Genomic DNA, 25,536 nt, shown 5'->3' with positions numbered 1-25,536 from the left:
CATACATACATATGATCACGTCTATATCCCTTCTTCCAGTCACCACCAGTCTTGAAAAGACTGATAGGCCACGCTCAGCTGTTTGGCTTAGTGATAGAATTGAGATTCAAATAGTGACAGGTTGCTAGCCCATCGCCTAAAAGGGGAATCCCAAGTTTATAAGCCTATCCCTAAGTCGCCTTTTACGATATCCGTGGGAAAGAGATGGAGTGGTCCTATTCTTTTTTTTAATGGTGCCGGGAACCACACGGCACTAAACAATAAACACGAACTTAAAATATGTTTTGGCGCTAAAAATCCATTTTTTGTTCCTTTTTTTTAAATTTTATTTGTTTTCCAGCCAGTACTACCTGCTATCCAATGAGGTTGTGTTTCATTTTGACTGCCTGTTTGACCACTTATGTTATTGTGACGCTCAACAAAATACCATTCACATAATTATGGTGTGAAATAACTTAGATGCGGAAATAAGTATAGCGAGTAAACATAAACATCCTATTGTTTACAGAGCGTGGGTTCAAGGCCGGCGGGTCGTTTATCAAAACGTAACATTTTTTCCTCATCAACATAATTTAAAACATTTAATCAAGTCTATATCCCTTGCGGGGTAGACAGAGCCGACAGTCATCAAAAGAAAGAAAGGCCACGTTCACCTGATTGGTTTGATGACAGAATTGAGATTCATATAGTGACAGGTTGCTAGCCCATCACCTAAAAGAGGAATCCCAAGTAAGCCTATCCCTTAGTCGCCTTTTACGACATCCATAGGAAAGAGATGGAGTGGTCGTATTGTTATTACTATCGGTGCCGGGAACCACACGGCAATAATTTAAAACGTCGTGAGTAAACTTGCAAATTTGGAGGGATTTGAAATTATACTTAAATACCTGTGCCGTGTGGTTTCCGGCGCTTTAGAATGGAACCATTCCGTTTCTGTTATACGGAGGTTGTTAAAGGCGACTAAGGAGCACTTCATCTAGTGGGAGCTTCCATGCTGGGCTGGTAGCGAGGGAGAAGCATGCTGTGTGCCTTCTCTACCAGTGCAAATTGTAAAGTTAATCAAAGGAAAGAAAAAAGGGAATTTATTCTTTATGCAGGCAGGATTCTTTGCTAATTCAAAATATATAGTACAAATTAAAATGTATAGCACAATAGGCTTAATTCTAGAAGCATTATCTACCAGTCAACTATTGGGTCTGACAGAGAACTTAATCTAGACTAAATACAAAAGAAAATAATTATAATAAACATACATAAAAATATACATAAATAAATTAGTGCAACGATTACCGAAATGAGTTAAAAGGCTTACACACTTACATATATAAAATCACGCCTTTTTCCCGGAGGATAAGGCAGAGACTATATCTTTCCACTTGCTAGAGATCGTGGCTACTTCTTTCGCTTCATCCACATTCATAACTCTCTTCATGCAAGCTCGGCGGTTTCGGGTACTCTTGACCTGATCCTTTGCCAAGACGTCTTTATTTGATCAAGATACGTTCGTCTAGGTCTTTTCACTCCGACCTTTCCCTCCACACTCTCCTTGTATATCTGCTTAGTCAACCTGCTTTCATTCATCCTCTCCAAAATGAAAAGGGTTATAGGTATTAAATACCCTCGCGACTCAAGGGAAACCTGTTTACTTGAGATTTGAAACTAGAACGACTTTGGGATGTAGCTACAGTGAATTTCATTATTCTTTATAAACCAAGACAACTGATAACAAAGTCTAATTTGTCTGATGATCAGGTGTTCATGATTCGGTACAAGGCCGCGTGCACACGATAACAACTTTTGAATATTAATATCAAACGATACTATGATAAGCGAAATAAATATGTATGTTCTTTTGTCTTTGCGTGAATCAAACAAATTTTGAACGAATACAAAAAAGGTTCTCAATTCTTTAACCTTTTAGCTGAACATGGCCTTTTCGAAACTGTTGGCTCTGTCTACTCCGTAATGGATAAAGACTGATTTTAAACTTTCGCGTTGCAATCCTACTAATATTATAAATGCGAAAGTTTGTTGAGTATGTCAGGAAGGATGTTTGTTACTCTTTCACGCAAAAATTACTGAACCGATTAAGAATAAATTTGGTATGTAGGTAGCTGAAGACCCAGAATAACACATAGGCTACTTTTTATCCCAGAGTTCCCGCGGAATTGCTAGGGTTTCCATGCGGACGAAGACGCGGGCGGCCTCTAGTATTATAAATGCGAAAGTTTGTGAGTATGTCAGGAAAGTTGTTTGTTACTCTTTCACGCAAAAATTACTGAACTGATTACGAATAAATTTGGTATGTAGGTAGCTGAAGATCCAGAATAACACATAGGCTACTTTTTATCCCAGAGTTCCCGCGGGATTAATAGGGTTTCCATGTGGACGAAGACGCGGGCGGCCTCTAGTATATTATAAATTAGTATTATTAAAAGCAAACGTAACGTTAGTAACTTTCTCGGACGTTTCGAATTATATTACAACTGGTGATGGAAAACATCGTGAGGAAACCTGCACATTCAATAGATGTTTAACCATACATACATACATACATAAAATCACGCCTCTTTCCTATCTTTCCACTTGCTACGATCTCTGCAAACTTCCTTCGCTTCATCCACACTCATAACTCTCTTCATGCAAGCTCGGCGGTTTCGGGTACTTTTGACCTGCAGGCCAATTCTGCTATTTGTTAACCGAAACAGTTCGGATGCGTTTCAGCTTGGTTACAGTTGCGTTTATATTGTCAAACGGTATTCCAGTAACTTTACGTTGATAGCTGAAACGCAAATGAAACGGAAGCGGTTGGTTATTTGCTGCCGATGCAAAACCGTAACTTTGGACAATTCAACCAATGCAGAACCGTTGCGTTTTGGCCGGACCAACTGTCAAAAACTTACCAGAATACGAAATAATAGCCGAACGGCAAACGGAAGGTTAAGTGTCCTTTAGCAGAATACGACAACCAAACCGTTTCGGCTGCGTAACCAATGCGTTACGGCATCATTTTGACAAATTGTTAGTAGAATACCAAAAGTTGTAATCAATGCGTTTCAGATCCGTTTCGGATTAAAATAAAATAGCAGAATTGACATGCTGACCCTTTACCAGGACGTTATGTTAAACATGTGTTATGAGGCACATCCTATCGGGACTAAAGCTTCTTCCTCCTGGAAAGAAGTTTCGGAGTCGCATGACGGAGTCACTGAGTGAGTCAATCAGTGACTATACGACTATAGTGAAATAGATTTAAAATTGGATACAAGGTATCACATATTGAAGTCACATCATTTAAATCTAATTATAACTACTACCGCTTCCAAAGCACATGTGTAGAAGAAGCGGCGGAACTAACTACACTGCAATAGGGATCAAGATATGACAATATGTAAGTATGATATAGTAATAAGATTAATCATGATAATCCAACTGTAGAACTTGAACTTATGAACTTGCAATCACGTCTATCTGTGATTGCGGTCAGACAGGGTCATGGATTCGGAAGTATGATAACCTGACAGACATATTATGCTATTGTATGTGAAGGCGTAACATTAGTGTAATTTGATATTGAAAGATTGAAATGGCGTGTATTTCTTTATTTATACAATTTCAAAGTGAACTCATCTTAACTTTGCAAATATTAGTTGCGTTCTGGGCTTCGTCCCGTGGGAATTACATATGTCACTATATGTATCCCTTGCGGGGTAGACGGAGCCAATACTCTCAAAATATGAATGTCCAATGCATTCATAAGTTAATGAGATACATTGTCTACACAATGGCTATAAAAGTTATATAATACTCGTAGCTGTAAGCTGAGGTGGATTATATAACTTTTACGATTATTTAGAGCAATGATTTTATGCTTTATAAATATTCTTTCTCTGCGCAATGTAGTTCCCGACAACCCAATCCCTATTCCATGGATGTCGTCAAAAGCGACTAAGGGAATAGGCATTCTACTAGAGGAGTGTTATCTAGTACAGCTTTTACCATGATCCAATATGTGTTTAGATTCCCCTGCAAAGGTTGCGAAGGAAGTCTGACACGCGATCAGCCAATCGCAGCGTTGTTTGCTACGCCTTCAGCCAATTGCAGCGACAATTCAGAATCGCGCAAGCGAAGTTTTTACGGATTCTACTTCCGACTATACCTCGTGTCTGGCGTGGTACCCCAGGCATAACACCTAGCTTGGTGGAAGACCTCCCCTTTGTGGTGTTCCAAACCGATTATCGCCGTACAAATTTTAATTGTTTTTAAAAGATTCTTCGCAAATTTTAAATTTCAATGAGTCCGACGGTTCGATAATTTATTATCGTTTTATAAACATATATAAGTATAAAAAAGTATTTTAGCTCCAAGTTCACTGGTATACCAATGAGTACCTATATCTACTTACTTATATCACAAACATTCCACAGACTGAGTTAGTCCCAAAGTAAATTCTAGACTTGTGAAAAAGGATGCTATATTTCCATTAATTTTATGTTAGGATTCCTGGCTCCTGGTTATTACAAGAAGCAACTCCCGTCTTACCTCTGCATGATAGATAAATAGACTCTTTATTGCACCAGTGTCGTGTGGTTCCCGGCACCAATACAAAAAAGAATGGGACCACTCCATCTCTTTACCATGGATGTCGTAAAAGGCGACTAAGGGATAGGCTTACATACTTGGGATTCTTTTTTAGGCGATGGGCTAGCAACCTGTCACTATTTGAATCACAATTCTATCTTAAAGCCAAATAGCTGAACGTGGCCTATCAGTCTTTACAAGACTGTTGGCTCTGTCTAACCCGCAAGGGATATGGACGTGATTATATGTATGTATGTTTATTGCACCATAAGAAAAAGAAAAACAGAGCCATTGCAGAGTAACTTGACCCTGGATCATGTTTATCCAAAAAAGCTTACACTTCGCTACTACATGTCTGCAATGGCACAAAAATTATACCTATACATACATACATACATACTTACACAAAATCACGCCTTTTTCCCGAATGGGGTACGCAGAGACAATATCTTTCCACTTGCCACGATCTCTGCATACTTCTTTCGCTTCATCCACATTCATAACTCTCTTCTTGCAAGCTTGGCGGTTTCGGGTACCCTTGATCTGACTTTTTTTCATATATGCCTGACATTTTGCCATAGATTATCTCTTGCAATCTCTTGCCTATCTCTTGCAATGTTATGTTAATTTCTTGAATACCATCCACATATACAAACATACATACAATACTTGTATGTTGACCTTCATCGAAGAAAGGCAAGGTAATCAGAGGATGACACAGACGGCATTGTGAGGTGTAAATAGCACAGGGTGATTTGCTTTTTATATATATATACATATATAACTGGCATACGCCCGCGACTTGTAAAGATATTAATCAAAAATATTTTCAAAATTCAAAATATTTATTCATTATTATAGGATACTATCATATCCTACTACTATTATAAAGGCGAAAGATTGTATGGATGTATGGATGTTTGTTACTCTTTCACGCAAAAACTACTGAACCGATTACCATGAAATTTGGTATGTAGGTAGCTGAAGACCCAGACACTACTTTTTATCCCAGAGTTCCCGCGGGATTGATAGGGTTTCCATGCAGACGAAGTCGCGGGCGGCCTCTAGTCGCTTAATAATTGTCAAGTCTTTTGGTTTCACAACATTGGTTTTGACGTCAAATAAATTACTTAAAACTAAGTTTACTGTGGTGGCCGTGTGGTTCCCGGCACCAATACAAAAAAGAATAGGACCACTCCATCTCTTTCTCATGGATGTAAAAGGCGACTAAGGGATAGGCTTACAAATTTGGGATTTTTTTTAGGCGATGGGCTAGCAACCTGTCACTATTTGGATCTCAATTCTATCATTAAGCCAAATAGCTGAACGTGGCCGATCAGTCTTTTCAGACTGTTGGTTCTGTCTACCCCGCAAGGGATATAGACGTGACCATATGTATGTATGTATGTGTGTAAGTTTACTGCCGCTTCCAAGGCGTCAGTGCAGTTGTTGTGGGCTATGGGCTAGCAACCTGTCACTATTTGTATCTTAATTCCATCGTAAAGCCATACTTACTGTACGTGGCCTTTCAGTCTTTTCAAGACTGTTGGTTCTGTGTACCCCGTATAGGATTTTATACAAAAGTAAGGATCAAAATAGACTAGTTTCTAAGTCAATCCATAGAAAGGCTTAAACTTAAGATTATTATTTTATTTTAGGCGATGGGCTGGCAAACTGCGTAATTCAATTCCATAAAGTAGTGGCCCTGTCTTAATCGTTATAAATAGAGACGTTAAATGTACATATGTTTACTTGGTTAGAAATCGAATGATTATTTTATCAGCAAAACATATCGACCATGAACGTGGGATAGGTCGTGGAAGAGAAACCGACGCCTATTATGAATGCTAAACAGTTTACACAGAAATAGGAGGTACATACATACATATAATCACGTCTTTATCCCTTGCGGGGTAGACAGAGCCAACAGTCTTGAAAAGACTGATAGGCCACGTTCAGCCGTTTGGCTTTATGATAGAATTGAGATTCAAATAGTGACAGGTTGCTAGCCCATCGCCTATAAGAAGAATACCAATTTTATTAGTTTACTAGCTGTGCCCGCGACTTCATCCGCGTGGAATAGTAATTTTGGGCATCATTGAAGCTCTCAAGGATAAATAATTATTTTTAGTTCTTTCCACATTTTCCATTATTTCCTCGCTCCTAATAGTTGCAGCGTGATGTTATACAGCCTAAAGCCTTCGATGAATGGTCTATTCAACACAAAAAGAATTTTTCAATTCGAACCAGTAGTTCCTGAGATTAGCGCGTTCAAACAAACAAACTCTTCAGCTTTATAATATTAGTATAGATATGAAGTTTTGTCCTAAATAAACGTTTGTTTATTTTGTAACTAGCGTCAGTTCCGGTAACATCCTCTCCTCTTTGAGACGAGCCTAGGATGATGAATGATGAATTTGATCCTGAATTGGGTGAGTCAGGTTTTACACGAAGCGACTCCCGTCTGACCTCCGCAACCTTTGCATGGGAACCTAACCATATTGAATCATGTCAGAGATAGGAACAATATTCTTCACTACATCATTACTAAATAGTATAAAAAAGTAGCTTTCTCTGTCCCTTTGTATGCTGAAATCTTTAAAACTACGCACCGGATTTTGATGCGGTTTTCTTCAATAGATAGAGTGTTTCAAGAGGAAGGTTTGTATGTATAATAACATCCATTAAATAGTAGAGAAATACTGTTATGTTTGAGGTTTCTAATGTGATGTCGTTAATTATCATATATTTTTTTCCGCTTACATTGCAAACGCAGGCTGAACCCTACGAGATTTATCAAAATAATGTACTAATTATTTACGTACACATTGAAATGGTCTACAGAATACAGGTACCACGATGATATAATATGTCTATCTCTCATGGATATCCCACAAAAATAAATTTTGTCATTTACTTTTTACCGCCGAGCTTGCATGAAGAGAGTTATTAATGTGGATGAAGCGAAGTAAGTATGCAGAGATCGTGGCAAGTGGAAAGACGTAGTCTCTGCCTACCCCTCCGGGAAAGAGGCGTGATTTTATGTATGTATGTACTTTTTACGACAGTTAGCATTGCACCCGTGCGAAGCCGGGGCGGGTCGCTAGTTCATAATAAAAACACTTCTACCAAGTCCTTAACTTCTAGGGCAGTCGGGCATTATCAAACAGTGTAGCAATCCATAATGTTTGTCTGTTTGTATGTATGTACCTACGTTACGTCAGTACCTACCAGGTCATTGGCCGTCGCATACGGAACTGTACTTTTTATTAGTTGTATTTTCAATTGATCTTTCGTTTGTTAAGGAGAAGTGTTAAATGTTACTTTGCAATATTATTTTGTTTATTAGCGAACCTCCTCGGCTTTGCACGGGTAGTTATTGATTTTAATATATATTTTCACCTACCATCTTAATATTTTAAGAGTTGATTTAAAAAAAATACTTTACATACATACTTACAGGCACGTCTATATCCCTTGCGGGGTAGACAGACTCAACAGTCTTCAAAAGACTGATAGGCCACATGCAGCTATTTGGATTTATGATAGAATTGAGATTTAAATAGTGGCAGGTTGCTAGCCCATCGCATAAAAAGAGAATCCCAAATGTATTAGCTTATCCTTTAGTCGCCTTAACGATATCCATGGGAAAAAGAAGGAGTGGTCCTATTCTTTTTTTTTATTGGTGCCGGGAATCACACTGCACAAAAAATTCTTTGTAAGAACGTTTTCACTATATGCATACCAAATTTCATTCGAATCGGCCCAGCGGTTTAGCTGTGAAAGCGGTATATACAGACAGACTTTCGCATATAATATAAGTACTCAAGAGGTTTTGCACCAGACTTTGTTTCAGTGAGAATTTCCAAAAATCAGTCTCAGTGCAATGAAAAAAGGCCCACGGGGTGTTAGATTTGAAGTTATCACGTCACAAATGGACCATCATTTGTGACACCATAAAGATTTTTTCTGACATCATAAAGTTCTTTTGCATCTCAATTCTGTGATATAAAGACAATTCTTGGGATTCTTTTTAAGGCGATGGGCTAGCAACCTGTCACTATTTGAATCTCAATTTTATCTTAATGCCAAATAGCTGAACGTGGCCTATTAGTCTTTGAAAGACTGTTGGCTCTGTCTACCCCGCAAGGGATATAGACGTGATTATATTTATGTATGTATGTATAAAGACACTTCAAAATGCGTGCTTATGGTTAGACTAAAAAACATACAGGTCAGAATCATAACCCCTCCTTTTTGCTTCGCCGTAGTCGGGTAACAAGTGCGATGCAAGTCAACGACACATCATTCCTATGGTTTCAAGACTTTTAAGTATGTATGTACAACTAGTTTTTGACCACAACTTCGTCCGCTATTTTCACAAGTAGGCTATGTTCTTTCTCAGGGTCAATTCTATCTTTGTACTAAATTTCATCTAAATCGGTTCAGTGAGTTAGGCGTGAAAGCGTAACAGACAGACTAACTTTCGGATTTTTAATATTAATAAGTAGGCATAAGACATTTCTCTATTCCTAAATACCTTTCATTACGTCTATATCCTTTGCGGGTTACACAGAGCCAACAGTCTTAAAAAGACTTATAGGTCACGTTCAGCTATTTGGCGATTCAACTAGTCTATTTTTCTATTTTGGTCTGAACACGGCAGAATAAATTCGCCTTAAAAAAAACATTGATTCAATATTTTTACGTAACGCGATCACTTTTACCGTCTCATTTCTCTCGCATCGCGCTGCCTGTCCCACTTGCATACTTTTTTTATTAACTGTTACAGTTAAAGATGTAACAATGAAATGAACATTACGTCTACGTAGTGTTAACTCGACTTCATGTATAAAAAGTTATGATTCTCGATTTTTTGTAGATACACGTGTTGACTTTATCGTACCTACCAATAAGTACTTTTCTAAAATAATATAACCAGACGGTTGCCTGTAAAAGTGACCCGTAAATAACTATGATAAATTTGATCAAAATCCGTTTAGTTGAATTTGTATATTTTGTGAGTTAGGTAGGTAGATCTTAATTAAATCTACATTTCCGAAGCAGTACATACGCGTATAAAAATTTTTTGTAAAAAATAAATTGAACAAATCTTGAAAAATAGCTGATACTGCCATCTATCTCCGAATAAAAAGTTATCTTCAAAATTCCTTGGTAACGTTCAAAACGTGCTGCCATCTATCGAGGAATAGCAAAGTAAAAGGGACGCGGTGTTACTGTGACAATTAAAGAACTAAGGCACTTAAAAGTCAAATATTTTTTACATAGATGGCGTGTCAATAAGTTCTTCCTTCGGAAGTGAAGTGTTCATTATGAAGTTTTCGGAGGATATACATAGTATTACATAGGTATATAAAAATTATGAATTGAATTGCTATGTACATATTTTATTTATGTATAGTTTTTCAGTATTTTTCTTTTTCCTGCAGCCTTTTTCCCACCTTGCAACACCATTAATTTTTCTATCTAGTCTATGGCAAGTCGCCGCTTGTGACAGTTCGTGAGTGCAAAATTGGAAATTATGAAGTAAAATATTTTCTAAATTATTGTGTTTAAATGACAGCAGGAAAAGAAACCATGGGGTGAGATTAATAATTTATTTATTACTTTATTTATTGTAATAAATATCATCATCAGAATTCACGTTTCCGGTGAGAAAATTCGCGCATTGCGAGCTCTGTTATTTTTAGGGAGGGGATGCATTTTACCAATGCGAAGTGATATTTTCAGTTTTCCCATTGGAATTCACCTCACAGTGCGTGTAAAAATATTTTATGCTGAATTTATGATAGTATAAATTAGTATATTACTCGCGTTCCACTCGTATGGCCATATGTTTTTGCATTCGCGTAAACAGGCCAATGCACATCGATTGCATACGATCGACTGGTTTTACCTTCAACGGAAGGTCGTTAGGTCGTCGTTAGTTATTTATAATCCTGCCTCTCTCACACTTGAATGACTCTTTCATCCTTATGGTGTCCTGGTACCTCCCAAAGCAAATTGCACCAGTTTGTATCCAATTAACTCTAATTAACGTTAATTTTTTCACGCGAGAAACAGTTAAGTTTTGTTATGGTTGCTTAACTAGTAAATTACCATAACAATGCCTGCTCATACAGTGGAACACTGTACAGTAGTGATAGTAAGACATTTCTGGATTTAAAGGATGCTAACATTAAAAAATATATTTTATACATAGTTTGATAATGTTACCAACATTTTACAATAAAACCACCATGATCCTAGCCAGGTGAGTTATTCTCTGGGAGGGATTAACTAGTATTAATCACCCTGAATTGTGTCCTATCCTCCAGGGATTATATACAAAAATGTCAATAAGTTATGAAAAATTGTTATAACAAATTTAGTACTTCAAATCAAAAAAATAATAATTTAACTTTAGTTAATGAGAAATTTAGTACTAAAACACTACATATTCTTAAAGAAATTAATTCTCAGGATTATGTGTCTCATGTCAAACATCAGAAAGATAATAATATGAATATAGAAATGTCACATTGCCTTTTCTGCTTATAATTAGCTGTTTTATTTGAAATGAATTTTACAAAGAGAATTATGTCTATTATACTCTAGTTTTTTCTTTCTTGACCTTACTGCTTGAAATTTGCTGTAGAGATAGGACGCAAAAGTCACAGGCAACAGCTCACTTGCTCTCATTCTAATACATATGAGTCACAGATAACTTTTCTGTTGAGATATCAGATGTTATCACCTTTTTATTACTAAACTTTTATCTGACATGTCACTATGCTTCTGATGAAATTTTGATAAAAATAACTTTTTGTCGATATTTATTATCTATTACTTTGTAATATTGTGAGATGTAAGATTACAACACATATAACAAGCCCATACGAGTAGGAATTAACTTTTAAAGTCTGATGTAATTAAGTGATAACTTTTATCCTATTTTTAAAATAAACTGATTTGAATCTTGGGACCAAAAGTTGAAATTAAACAGTCTTAAACATTTCTTTACAGCCTTCATACCTCTATAAATTGAGACATCATAATATGCACTGCGAACAGGTTATTATTCACATTGATAACTGTTGCCTTTTAGAAGTAACCATCATTTTTACATTTTTCAATCATAAAAATTTTGCCAAATACATAATAGAATACATACATATGTAATCTTATGAATAGTTTTTGCAGAAAAATTATTAAGATTGACTTTTCTGCAGACATTTTTATTTTGAAGTTTTCAAACCAGCTCATTTTATTTTATTCAATATTTTTAGGCATTTGTCTTCCATCTTACCTGATGGTAAGTGACGATGAAGATGTTACATACCTTTTTAAGAGATACTCAATTATTCTACTTTTGAATGTTTTTTATAATCATGTCTATATCCCTTGCGGGGCAGACAGGCTAGCAGTCCCGAATATACAGGAAGGCCACTCTCAACCATAAACAGGTTGCTTGCCCATAGCCCACAATAAAATTATGTAGAATTACGAACCCTTTGCAGTGTGCTATTCAGCTATTAAGATAAGCATGGCATTTGACATCCGTCAATACTTCACTGATAAGATATCTGACAGAGAGAAATGTGCCAATGAGGAATTTATGTGGCAATTATTTTCTATGCCGTGTGGTTCCCGGCACTAATAGAAAAAAGAATAGGACAGCTCCATCTCTCTCCCATGGATGTCGTAAAAGGCGACTAAGGGGTAGGCTTATATACTTGGGATTTATCTTTTAGGCGATGGTCTAGCAACCTGTCACTATTTGAATCTCAATTCTATCATCAAGCCAAATAGCTGAACGTGGCCTATCAGTCTTTAAAAGACTGTAGGCTCTGTCTACCCCGCAAGGGATATAGACGTGATTATATGTATACTCGCACTACTCAGTAGGCTCACAAAATTTCATGAGAATCGGTCATGCCGTTTCGGAGGAGTACCTGCGGGAACGAACATTGTGACACGAGAATTTTATATATGTATAAGATATAAGATGAGTGTTTTCACGACACGAGAATTTAATATATAAGAAATTGTAACTTCTGATATTTATTTCCCCACAGTGAGCAGCCTATCTTCACGTGCAAGGCGCACGTGTTCCACATAGACCCGAAGACGAAGCGGTCGTGGATGTCCGCTAGCTCGGCCGCCGTCTCCGTCTCGTTCTTCTACGACTCGTCCAGGAATTTGTACAGGATCATCAGCGTGGAGGGTACTAAGGTGAGAACGTGTTTCGTGTAGAATACTAGCGACCCGCCCCGGCTTCGCACGGGTGCAAAATTCGGAAAAAATGATACATAAAAACCTTCTTCTTGAATCACTCTACCTGTTACAAAAAACCGCACCAAAATCCGTTGCGTAATTTTAAAGATTTAAGCATACAGACAAACAGACTAAAATAGCGACTTTGTTTTATACTATGTAGTGATATCAGCAAAAGCAGACTTTTCTGTGTCTTCTATAAATCGTCTAAGTATGCAGAGGATTGCCGTGTGGTTCCCGGCACCAATTAAAAATAAGAATAGGACCACTCCATCTCTTTCCTATGGGTGTCGTAAAAGGCGACTAAGGGATATGCTTACATACTTGGGATTCTTTTTTAGACGATGGTCTAGCAACCTGCCATTATTTGAATCTCAATTCTATCATTAAGCCAAATAGCTGAACGTGGCCATTCAGTCTTTTCAAGACTGCTGGCTCTGTCTACCCCGCAAGGGATATAGACGTGACCATATGTATGTATTTATGTAGTTTAAGTATTAGTGTAAGTTTTGACGAGTAATTATAGTTCAATTTATATTCCAAGTGGCTAACTTATGTATTGATGCAGGCCGAGCAGAAACTACTTAGGTTAAGATGAAAATTTAAACACGGATAGGTATTTATTTTACCTTCGCCTAATAGCGGTAGATTTAACATGTTTCCACGCAAAGATGTAAGAGTTATACATACATACATACATATAAACACGTCTATATCCCTTGCGGGCTAGGCAGAGCCAACAGTCTCGAAAAGACTGATAGACCACGTACAGCTATTTGGCTTAAATATAGAATTGTGATTTAAATAGTGATAGGTTGCAATCCCATCGCCTAAAAGAAGAATCCCAAGTTTATAAGCCTATCACTTAGTGGCCTTTTACGACATCCACGGGAAAGAAATGGGAGTGGTCCTATTCTTTTTTTCTATTTGTGCCGGGAACGACACGGCACTGTAAAAATTATGATTTTATAAAAAATCCCTGAAGTTTTACAGGAATTCCCTCGGGGCGAACGGCCGGGAGTAAGTTAGATCTATCATAAAGGTCTGCGGGACCAATTTTCCTAGCCCAAATTGGCAATATCCGTGTTATCTTGTTACCCAGTCACAGCACAGTGACGTTTTAGATTAATTTTAGTGAGGGAGGAACACGGAGTAGTTATTTTCGATAGTGCAGTATCTGGTATCATCTGTTGTGTCGTATAATTCCTCGTTTAGGCGCTCGGCTAACAACCTGTCAATATTGAAATCTCAATTCTGTCATTAAGCTAAACAGCTGAACGTGGCCTTTCAGTCTTTTCGAGACTGTTGGCTCTGTGTTTCTCGCAAGGGATATAGACGTGATTAATGCCATCTCTTCACCATGGATGTCGTAAAAGGCGACTAAGGGATAGGCTTATAAACTTGGGATTCTTCTTTTAGGCGACAGGCTAACAACCTGTCACTATTTGAATCTCAATTCTATCATTAAGCCAAACAGCTGAACGTGGCCTATCAGTATTTTTGAGACTGTTAGCTATCTACCTCGCAAGGGATATAGAGGTGATTATATGTATGTATGTACGCTACATGTATTACATTTTTCATTGATATCGGTTTGGTGATTTTGTGGCGAAAGACTGACAAACAAACACACACATTTACAATATAGATGATACGATACGAGTATTTTATTACTAGTAACATACATATATAAACGCCATTATTCTAAGAAAAATATACAAAACGTCACATGAATATTTTACCTAAGTAATAATAAACAGTCTACAAAAGTTCAATTTCAAGAGTTGAATTCTCAGCAAAACTGTGTAAAATCGATCTTTCTATGACTTTGAAAGTATCAAAGAAGTTTCGGAGAAATATTACAATATCAGAGGTATCATCACTGACGTGTTTGTATCTTTGAAACTTTGGAGAGGTGTACTTTAATACAAACTTTGCCTTTTTACCATACATACATATAGTCACGTCTATATCCCGTGCGGAGTAGATAGGACCAACAGTTTTGAAAAGAATTATAGGTCTTGTTTCAGATGTTAGGTTTGATGACAGAATTGAGGTTCAAATAGTGACAGGTTGCTAGCCCATCGCCTAAAAGAAGAATCTCAAGTTTATAAGCCTATCTCTTAGTCGCCTTTTACAACATCCATTAGAAAGAAATAGTTTTCTTATCCTTTTTCTATTGTAGCCGGGAAACACGGCATAATTCATAATAGTAATGAACAAAGTAATAATTGTGAATGTAGCGAAATAGGTATGCGGGGATCGGAGCAAGCTAATAGATGTTGTAATTTCTGTTCTACAGGAATATTTTTTTTTATTCAAGAATAAAATAGAATAGAATAGATTTATTTTCAAAATTGGATACAAGGTATCACTAGTTGACGTCACATCACTTAAATCTAATTATAACTACCACCGCTTCCGAAGCGCATGTGTAGAAGAAGCGGCGGAACAAACTACGCTGCAGTGAGTGTATTATGTTGTTTTCGGCTATAAATAATCATAAAAGGTAAAGGGACAGGTCAAAAGTACCCGAAACCGCCGAGCTTGCATGAAGAGAGTTATGAATGTGGATGAAGCGAAGGAAGTATACAGAGATCGTGGCAAGTGGAAAGAGGTAGTCTCTGCTTACCCCTCCGGGAAAGAGGCGTGATTTTGTGTATGTATGTATGTACATACATACATACATATCATCACGTCTATATCCCTTACGGGGAATACAGAGCCAACAGTCTTGAAAAGACTGAAAGGCCACGTTCAGCTATTTGGCTTTATGATAGAATTGAGATTCAAATAGTGACAGGTTGCTATCCTGTCGCCTAAAAAAGAATCCCAAGCTTGTAAGCCTATCCCTTAGTCGCCTTTTACGACATCCATGGGAACGAGATGGAGTGGTCCTATTCTTCTTTTTATTCGTGCCGGGAACCACACGGCATGGAAACCACACGGCATTGTGGTAAGTGCAAGTGCGTGGCAAGTATTTTTATAATAAATACTTATATGTAATAATCATAATTAATGTCACTTTTCGACAGGCGGTGATAAACAGCACGATAACGGCAAATATGACGTTCACGAAAACGTCCCAGAAGTTCGGGCAGTGGAGCGACGTGCGCGCGAACACCGTGTACGGTCTCGGGTTCGCGTCCGAAGCCGAGCTCGGCAAGGTGAGTGGAACCGTGCGAGGCGTAGTTATAGTTTATGTGTGTAATACATAAACATATATATACATGCATACATGAAAATATATATACATACATACATAAATACACACTTGATCAAATTAAGGACGTCCTGGTAAAGGGTCAGGTCAAGAGTATCCGAAACCGTCGAGCTTGCATGAAGAGAGTTATGAATGTGGATGAAGCGAAGGAAGTGTGCAGAGATCGTGGCAAGTGGAAAGAGGTAGTCTCTGCCTAGTAGTCTCTGCCTACCCCTCCGGGAAAGAGGCGTGATGTTATATGTATACATAAAAATATATAAACATACATACATAAAAATATATAAACATACATACATAAAAATATATATATACATACATATATATCCCTTGCGGGGTAGACGAAGGCAATAGTCTTGAAAAGACTGATAGGCCACGATACAATTGAGATTCAAATAGTGACAGATTGCTTGCCTATCGCCTAAATGAGCAATCCCAAGTTTGTAAGCCTAATTGTTTTGTAATAAAAAATAAACTACCTATTAAATATACAAGCACATTTTTAAATTTGTCAATTACGTACTGTTTTCACTCGAGCGTATCCTCTCCCGTTTTTAAGGGAAAACATTTTTTGCCGAAATCTGGAGTACGCCTCATTACTTGGGTGATTCAGCGTTTAACAAGATTAGGGAGATGATATTAGGATTTATATTATTTAGCACTTTGCGCGAATTTGCTTCATATTTTCTGTGTAACATAACATTATAATTCCGTCTTTATCACTTGCGGGGTAGACAGAACCGACAGTCATCAAAAGACTGAAAAGCCACGCTCGGGCTGATTCGGTGTAGTGCCGTGTGGTTCCATTCACTAATGGAATAGGAACACTTTATCTCTTATCTCTGGTTGTCGTAAAAGGCGATTAAAGGACACATCTATCACCATAATCTAGTTGTGTGAGTGGAGTACACGCCTGTCACCCTTTCCATCATGTCTCCTATCTCGGGTCTGCTGGAAGAGATTTGTTTTGAAATAAGCAGAACCAATGTAATTTTGTTTCTTGTGTTCGTCATTCTCGATGTTTTTTGTGTACATAAATTAAGAAATTAATCTAGTGCAGCATTTTCCATGATTCAGTAAGGGTCCGGCGGGCTGAGGGAGGATTTGAACCTGTGCTTCCATGCGCGTCATGCATTTTTGTTTGTTTGTTTGTTTGTTATATCTGTATTGCATAGAAATTTACACAGTAACATTTACAAGAAAATATGACATAGTTATAAAAGAAACAAATCACTTGCAATGGCGGACTTATCCCATTAAGGGATCTCTTCCAGTCAACCGGCAAACAATAACGGAACTAGATAATTCAGTAAAAAGTAGTAATACCTATCCACTTAATGTATATGTATAAACTTATTAATAAATAAACATACATAAACTAAGATAAATTGCCTGACGTTCGATCTAGGTGCTCAACTGCACAGGAACATAAATACATTATTTTTAAATATGTTAAGGGGCTGTGCATTTTATTTTGGCTATTTACCGACTTAAACACCAACGATTTTGAAATTTAACCATTACAATATCTACATTTTTATTCAACAGTTCATAGAAAAATTCCAAGAGGTGAAAGAAGCTATACAAGCTCAACAATGTACTAGCGGGAAGGCCACGACGAATGGCAACAGTGGCGCCGCCACGCCGGTAGCTTCTGCGACAGCCAGCCCCTTATTGGCTGGACGGGCGACGCAGCCCGAGGACGAGCCTGCTGTTTCGCCTGCGCAGGTAAGGAGGGAAAGAGATGGATGTTAGAGATAGTGTGTTTTGAAAGAACAGAGTCCCGCTAGCCCCTTATTGGCTGGACGAGCGACGCAGCCAGAGGACGAGCCTGCTGTTTCACCTGCTCAGGTAAGGAGAGACAGAGATGGGTGTTAGATATAGTGTGTTTCGAAAGAACAGAGTCCCGCTAGCCCCTTATTGGCTGGACGAGCGACGCAGCCCGAGGACGAGCCTGCTGTTTCGCCTGCGCAGGTAAGGAGAGACAGAGATGGGTGTTAGATATAGTGTGTTGTGAAAGAACAGAGTCCCGCTAGCCCCTTATTGGCTGGACGAGCGACGCAGCCCGAGGACGAGCCTGCTGTTTCGCCTGCGCAGGTAAGGAGAGACAGAGATGGGTGTTAGATATAGTGTGTTTTGAAAGAACAGAGTCCCGCTAGCCCCTTATTGGCTGGACGAGCGACGCAGCCCGAGGACGAGCCTGCTGTTTCGCCTGCGCAGGTAAGGAGAGACAGAGATGGGTGTTAGATATATGTATGTAGTGTGTTTCGAGAGCCACGACGAATGGCAGGACGAGCCTGCTGTTTCGCCTGCGCAGGTAAGGAGAGAAAGAGATGGGTGTTAGATATAGTGTGATCAAGAGGTAAAGACAATAACTATTTCAATTGGATTGGGTAAGTCAGGTTTTTACACGAAGCGACTCCTGACGAATTCACATTGAAAATTTTTATATATTTTTTTTAATTATATTTTCCTTGACATTGAATTATTATGTATGGATTAAATTTGATTTGTTAATTTTTTTATAATTATAATACATGAACCTTTAATATTTGTATGCTTTAAACAGCAAGACATAGTGAACTGTACTCGTATTATTATTCAACAACTGTAACTTTGTACCTATGTTTGACAAATAAATTGATTGATTGATTGACTGACCTTCGCAGCAAGGTATAACCCATTTAAGATCATGATTACACATCCAGTTACCCGAAATTGCGTGTATAAATTGATTCTAAAATTTTATTTGTTAAATAGTTAAATAATTTAAATCGTTCTTTGCATGTGCATCGGTAAGCAATCAAAGTAATGTACATTTGATATACGAGTACATGCATACATATAATTACATCTATATTCCTTACGGGGTAGACAGGGCCAACTGTCTTAAAGAGGCTGATAGGTCACGTTCAGCTTTTTGGTGTATTGGTTTCACATTTGATATAGATTTTTGATTTTAACACATACTATTTGTTGCAGCCAAAAGCTGACAACGATGAGATGATGGTACACCAGAGAGCGCACTCCGTGTCTTCAACTTTGCAGGTAAAATTTCTTACGTTTTCTTAGTAAAAAATAAATAAATTTTTATACATATGTACATATAATCACGTCCATATCCCTTGCGGGGACGACAGAGCTAACAGTCTTGTAAAGACTGATATGCCACGTTCAGCTGTTTGGCTTTAAGATAGAATTGACATTCAAAAGCGACAGGCTATCCCTTAGTCGGAACGAGATGGAGTGGTACTATTTTTTTATTTGTAAATTGACATCCGATAAAAATGCTGCAGTGTAGTTAGTTCCGCCGCTTCTTCTACACATGCGCTTTGGAAGCGGTAGTAGTTATAATTAGATTTAAGCCAAGTGACGTCAATAAGTGTCTATTCAGTTCTTTTATTGGTGTCGAAAGCCACACGGCACAATTTTTTTATGTTACCCATAATGGTGGTGCTGATTCATTTGATCTCAATTCTATCATTAAGCCAAATAGCTGGACGTGGTCATTCAGTCTTTTTAAGACTATTGGCTTTGTCCACCCCGCAAGGGATATAGACGTGACCATATGTATGTATAGCGCTGATGACGCGACCTTCCCCCATGATATTCACCACCACGCCCCGTGTCCCCCAGGGCGGGTACGCGACCGTGGGGCGCGCCCCGCGGCCGGCGCTGGCCTCGTGCTCGGCGCCGGAGCCCGCGCCCGACCCGCAGGACCACCAGCTGCGCTACGAGAACGATCGGCTCAAACTCGCACTGGCTCAGAGGTGAGTCTCTCAATATTACTGATGACATTTGAAATTGACACATTTGACATTGACACATTTGGCATTGACACATTTGACATTGACACATTTTACATTGACACATTTACACATTTGACATTGATACATTTGACATTGACACATTTGACATTGACGCATTTGCCGTTGACACACGGAATGTACTATATTACTGATGACGTTTGATGAACATGTGATGACACATTTGACATCATTGACACACGAAATGTTTATTGTAGTTTTTATGTTTACATGCATTATAATCGCGTCTATGTCCTTTGCGGGGTAGCCGAGACAATAGTCTCGAAAAGTCTGATTGATTGAGTCTGGTTCTTAAAATTCATATAGTGTGAGGTTGCTAGCCCATCGCCTACAAGAGGCATCCGAATTTTGCAAGCCTATTCCTTAGTCGCTTTTAGCGATATTCATGGTAAAGATATGGAATGGAAGAATTCTTGAATAGAATAGAATAGAATACATTTATTTTCAAAATTGGATACAAGGTATCACTTATTGACGTCACATAACTTAAATCTAATTATAACTACTACCGCTTCCAAAGCGCATGTGTAGAAGAAGCGGCGGAACAAACTACACTGCAGCATTTTCATAGGACGTCAATTGTCGTCACTTGTGCTGGGGAACCACACGGCACCTATTTTCATTTTGTATTTGTGTTTAATAAATATGTTTATTTAGTTTGACCCACCTAAAGGTCTCTGTCAGCATGGTTGACTGGTAAATAATCCTAGCATTAAGTCCTCTTATTGTGCTAAACATTTGTATTTTGTACAATAAGGTTTATATAAATAAATAATCTTACGTCACCCGCCGTCAGCCAATCACAGCGAAGTGAGATCCGCTGTCAGCCAATAGTTGGAAAAGTTATAATGTGAAGTTAAATGATAATGTCTCATTTTTTATAACCATCAGGCTTCGTCACAAATTTTGATACAAACAACATGTTTCGTCTGAAACAAAAATCATGTTGGCCGTCATGGATTTTAAATAAAACTGAAAAAATATATTTTAAGTATTCGAAGATTAGTTTCAAAATAACATTGGACTTATTTAAGTAATAACAAGATTTATTGAATCGCAAGAGTTTTGTACAAAACTTAAAACTAAACAATTAAAAATAAAAAAAAAATATTTAGAATATCTCATATAAAAGTCATATAATTCGTGTTGGACATTCAATTCCACATTTCCAATACAAACATTGATGAGATCAATATTATTTTACTACGTGCATTTGTTACGAACTTATGACGTATAATTTTATTATTTAAGTTTAAAAAATCTCTGTGAACTATAAAGGAATTGCCTGGGATTCTTCTCATTTGTGATGAGTATCATGATATTTTTTTTCTATTTTAATCATGATACTATGACTATTCGAAGTGCTTTAAGAAATTCTGTTGTATTAATATAGATATTGACTTTTTTATTTTTAAAACAATGAAAATATTTTTCAAGTGCACATATCAATTTTTTTTAATAGTTTAGACTACAAAAATATTTTTTTATTAAACAAGGCTTAAAAATAAAGCTTTAAAATTACCATCACACACAAGCTTAGAATAAGATGAAAACTGAAACAAAACTTAGGATAACATTCAGTCGATTCAACATAATAACATACTAACCTATCAACACACTATCATCTAAATAAATAACAATTTAATGTCCAAAACCTCCAACTATTGGCACAAAACCGCCGTCATCGAAATTCTGGTATTCGTGTTGGTAGCTCGGCTCGTATTTGTTGGGGATCTCCTGAGGGATCTCGTGGGAGATATGAGGGATGGGGTGTTTGACCTCGTGGTGTACTTTAGGAGTTCCGATCTTGTGGACGACCGCGTTGAACCCGTTCTTGTCGTCTGCTTCGTACTCCACCACACGTTTGGTGCCATCAGTCTCAAGGAGGGTGTAAGTTCCTGAAATGTTATTTTAAATTATGACTGACTCAATGTTGTGAACGGATTGATTCAATGATCAGAATTGTCTTTTTTACATAGGTATAGATATAATGACACGCCTCTTTTAGCTGAGGGGTAGGCTTATTTTAAGTTATGACTGACTCAATGTTGTGAACGGATTGATTCAATGATCAGAATTGTCTTTTTTACATAGGTATAGATATAATGACACGCCTCTTTTAGCTGAGGGGTAGGCTTATTTTAAGTTATGACTGACTCAATGTTGTGAACGGATTGATTCAATGATCAGAATTGTCTTTTTTACATAGGTATAGATATAATGACACGCCTCTTTTAGCTGAGGGGTAGGCTTATTTTAAGTTATGACTGACTCAATGTTGTGAACGGATTGATTCAATGATCAGAATTGTCTTTTTTACATAGGTATAGATATAATGACACGCCTCTTTTAGCTGAGGGGTAGGCTTATTTTAAGTTATGACTGACTCAATGTTGTGAACGGATTGATTCAATGATCAGAATTGTCTTTTTTACATAGGTATAGATATAATGACACGCCTCTTTTAGCTGAGGGGTAGGCTTATTTTAAGTTATGACTGACTCAATGTTGTGAACGGATTGATTCAATGATCAGAATTGTCTTTTTTACATAGGTATAGATATAATGACACGCCTCTTTTAGCTGAGGGGTAGGCTTATTTTAAGTTATGACTGACTCAATGTTGTGAACGGATTGATTCAATGATCAGAATTGTCTTTTTTACATAGGTATAGATATAATGACACGCCTCTTTTAGCTGAGGGGTAGGCTTATTTTAAGTTATGACTGACTCAATGTTGTGAACGGATTGATTCAATGATCAGAATTGTCTTTTTTACATAGGTATAGATATAATGACACGCCTCTTTTAGCTGAGGGGTAGGCTTATTTTAAGTTATGACTGACTCAATGTTGTGAACGGATTGATTCAATGATCAGAATTGTCTTTTTTACATAGGTATAGATATAATGGCACGCCTCCTGTCGCTGAGAGGAAGGCAGGGACCACATCTTTCCACTTGCCATGATCCCTACATATTATTTGCTTCATCCACATTGATACTTCTTTTCAATACAGGAGTAGACAGAGCCAACAGTTTCGAAAACAGTGTAAGGCCACGTTCTACTGTCTGGCTTAAAGATGGAATTGAGATTTAGATAGTGACAGGTTGCTAGCCCATCGCCTAAAAGAAGAATGTTAAGGTTTTTAAGTATTTAGTTCCAAGTTTGTAAGGATATTCTTGGCCAGATAATATATTTAAAAATCGATTTAGCACATAAAAATTAATGGCTTACAGATTAGATATTAACGACCGCAAAATATTCCAAGTCTAGTCTAGACTGGGTCTAGCAATAAACCTAGGTGATAAACGTCAGTTTTACGAGTCTGTTCAAAGTTAAGGTTTACTGGCAATATAATTCCTAGGTCAAGTTTAGATTTCTAACCTGTTTTAAGAGAGAAATCGTGGTCAGTTAATTTAACCGTTTGTTTTGCTCTCCAATTGTAACTGAAACCCTGGATGTGTAGAAATGAATAAATATAGATATGTATCATACATATCATCACGTCTATATCCCTTACAGGGTAGACAGAGTCAACAGTCTTGAAAAGACTGAAAGGCCACGTTCAGCTGTTTGGCTTTTTGATAGATTTGACATTAAGTGTGACTGGTTGCTAATTATCATGTCTATAACATACATACATATATCGTTGCTAGCCCATCGTCTAAAAGAAGAATTCCAAGTTTATAAACCAATCCCTTAGTCGCCTTTTACAATATCCGTGGGGAAGAGTTGGAGTAGTCCTATTCTTCTTCCGGGAACCACACGGCACAAAAAATATGCATGTTCTTTGTTAAATCACGTTTTTATGGATACTTTTGAGACCCGAGAAGATGTCTGAAAGATTTACCTTTGACTTTGTCTCCGTCTCTTGTCTCCCAGTGCTCCTTATCGTCTCCAGTGTGAGGGTCTTTGACCGAGTAGTCGAATGTGTATTTGGGGTGAGCCTGTAATTGATAAGGTTTATCGTTTTATAGTGAACTGTACCTGGGCGACCGAGCGGTGTTCGGTGTTTTTCGTTAACTCTTTCAAGTGACATCAAAAAACACAAGATTTTCTAGTAAAATTTTATAATGTAGTTACGAACAACGGTTCCAAATTGTCCCACCCTTACTTTATGTGGAAAAATGATTTAGAGTGAAATATGAAAAAAAAAAAACTAATTTCCTCAGACGCGTTATTCAGCTAGAACGTTTTTTTTTAAAGAACTTACATGATAATCTACCGCCAAATCGTCATGATGATTATCATCGATGCTCTGCACCTGGGTATGAAGCACGGGCTTGTGGGCGTGGTAGGAATCGAACCCGTGCCCCTCCAGGCCGTAGTCCTCGTACTGAGCCGCCACGGTCGCCAATAGAAGGGCCGTTGATAGAACTTTCTAGAATTGAAAAAAATATATGTACGTACATTACAAACACTTCTATATCCCACGCGGGGTAGACAGAGTCAATAGTTTTGAAAAGTTTGAAAGGCCACAGCATATTTATTTGCAGCTGCAATGATAATTATAAACCTTTCCCGTAGTCAGGTTTTACGACATAATTATGTACATATACCTACAATATAACTCGATAACATAACCTCTTTCTCTGACAAATCGGATAACTCAAAATCTTGTCGAGAGCTTATTAAGTGTCGGAAGACCAGTGTAATGACGTCACGTGCGCGCGCGCAATTTAAATGTTACCATCAGTCACGTGAAAGTAGCAATTGTGGAGTGGGAAATTAGAAAATTGGACAAATTAACTTTACCGCGCAATATGCCGTGTGATTTCCAGCACTTTAATATTGAAACACTCCATTTCTCTCATTGATTTAGTAGTAAGGGAATGGGCACATACATCAGGTGCAGTTATTCCAATGATCCAATATAAGGAGCGGTTATGCTAAGGTTGTTGAGGTCAGACGGGAGTCGCGTCGTGTTAAAACCTGACCTGGGTGGGTCAGGATCAAGGTCATAAGGCCTCGGTGGTGCAGCGGTAGTGCGCTTGTCTGTGACGCAGGTGGTTCCCGGGTTCGAATCCCGGCTAGGGCATGATGAGAAATGAACTTTCTCCGATTAGCCTGGGTCTCGATTGTTTATCTATATATAAGTATGGCTGTCCGCGTGGAATAGTTGTTTTGGGCATCATTGAAGCCCTCAAGGATATTATTTTTAATTTATATATTTTTTTTTCACATTCTCCATTATTTCTTCGCTCCTAATATGTAGTTGCAGCGTGATGTTATATAGCCTTAAGACTTCCTCGATAAATGGTCTATTCAACACAAAAAGAATTTATCAATTCGAACCAAGATGAAGAACGAGAGAAGAACCTGAGATAAGCGTGTTCAAACAAACAAACAAACAAACTCTTCAGCTTTATAATGTTAGTATAGATTTATTATAAAATATAGTATCGTTTAGTTAGTATCTCGTAACACAAGTCACGAACTTACTTCGATGCCAATTCGCTCTATGTAATTTGTCTCGTTTATATTTATTATTTATAAACGGTGCAGTGCAGGCTCCTCCCTTTGAGAGGTGAGGATGTAACCGGGACTAATGCCAGTAGGAAGAAGATCAACATCTCATTGACAGTGCTGTCATAACTTATGACTTGTAATTTTAAGGTGTGACAATTG

At 37.7% G+C, this 25,536-nt stretch overlaps 1 protein-coding gene across 1 annotated transcript in view; it reads left to right on the top strand.

The window, feature by feature from the left end:
* Positions 1-10,073: 10,073 nt before the first annotated feature.
* LOC106131741 (homer protein homolog 2) overlaps positions 10,074-25,536 on the top strand; it is a 36,531-nt gene continuing 21,068 nt past the window's right edge. The window contains exons 1-6 of the mRNA XM_060951785.1: positions 10,074-10,184; positions 12,660-12,816; positions 15,894-16,025; positions 17,627-17,806; positions 19,061-19,126; positions 19,715-19,848. Coding sequence (XP_060807768.1) covers positions 10,159-10,184; positions 12,660-12,816; positions 15,894-16,025; positions 17,627-17,806; positions 19,061-19,126; positions 19,715-19,848 — 695 coding nt within the window. The 5' untranslated portion in view covers positions 10,074-10,158. The remainder of the gene's footprint in view (positions 10,185-12,659; positions 12,817-15,893; positions 16,026-17,626; positions 17,807-19,060; positions 19,127-19,714; positions 19,849-25,536) is intronic.

Source organism: Amyelois transitella, chromosome 26, assembly GCF_032362555.1.
Source record: "Amyelois transitella isolate CPQ chromosome 26, ilAmyTran1.1, whole genome shotgun sequence".
Lineage (NCBI taxonomy): Eukaryota > Metazoa > Arthropoda > Insecta > Lepidoptera > Pyralidae > Amyelois > Amyelois transitella.
Note: the sequence above shows the minus strand (reverse complement) of the source record. Positions and strands in the feature narration are given on the sequence as shown.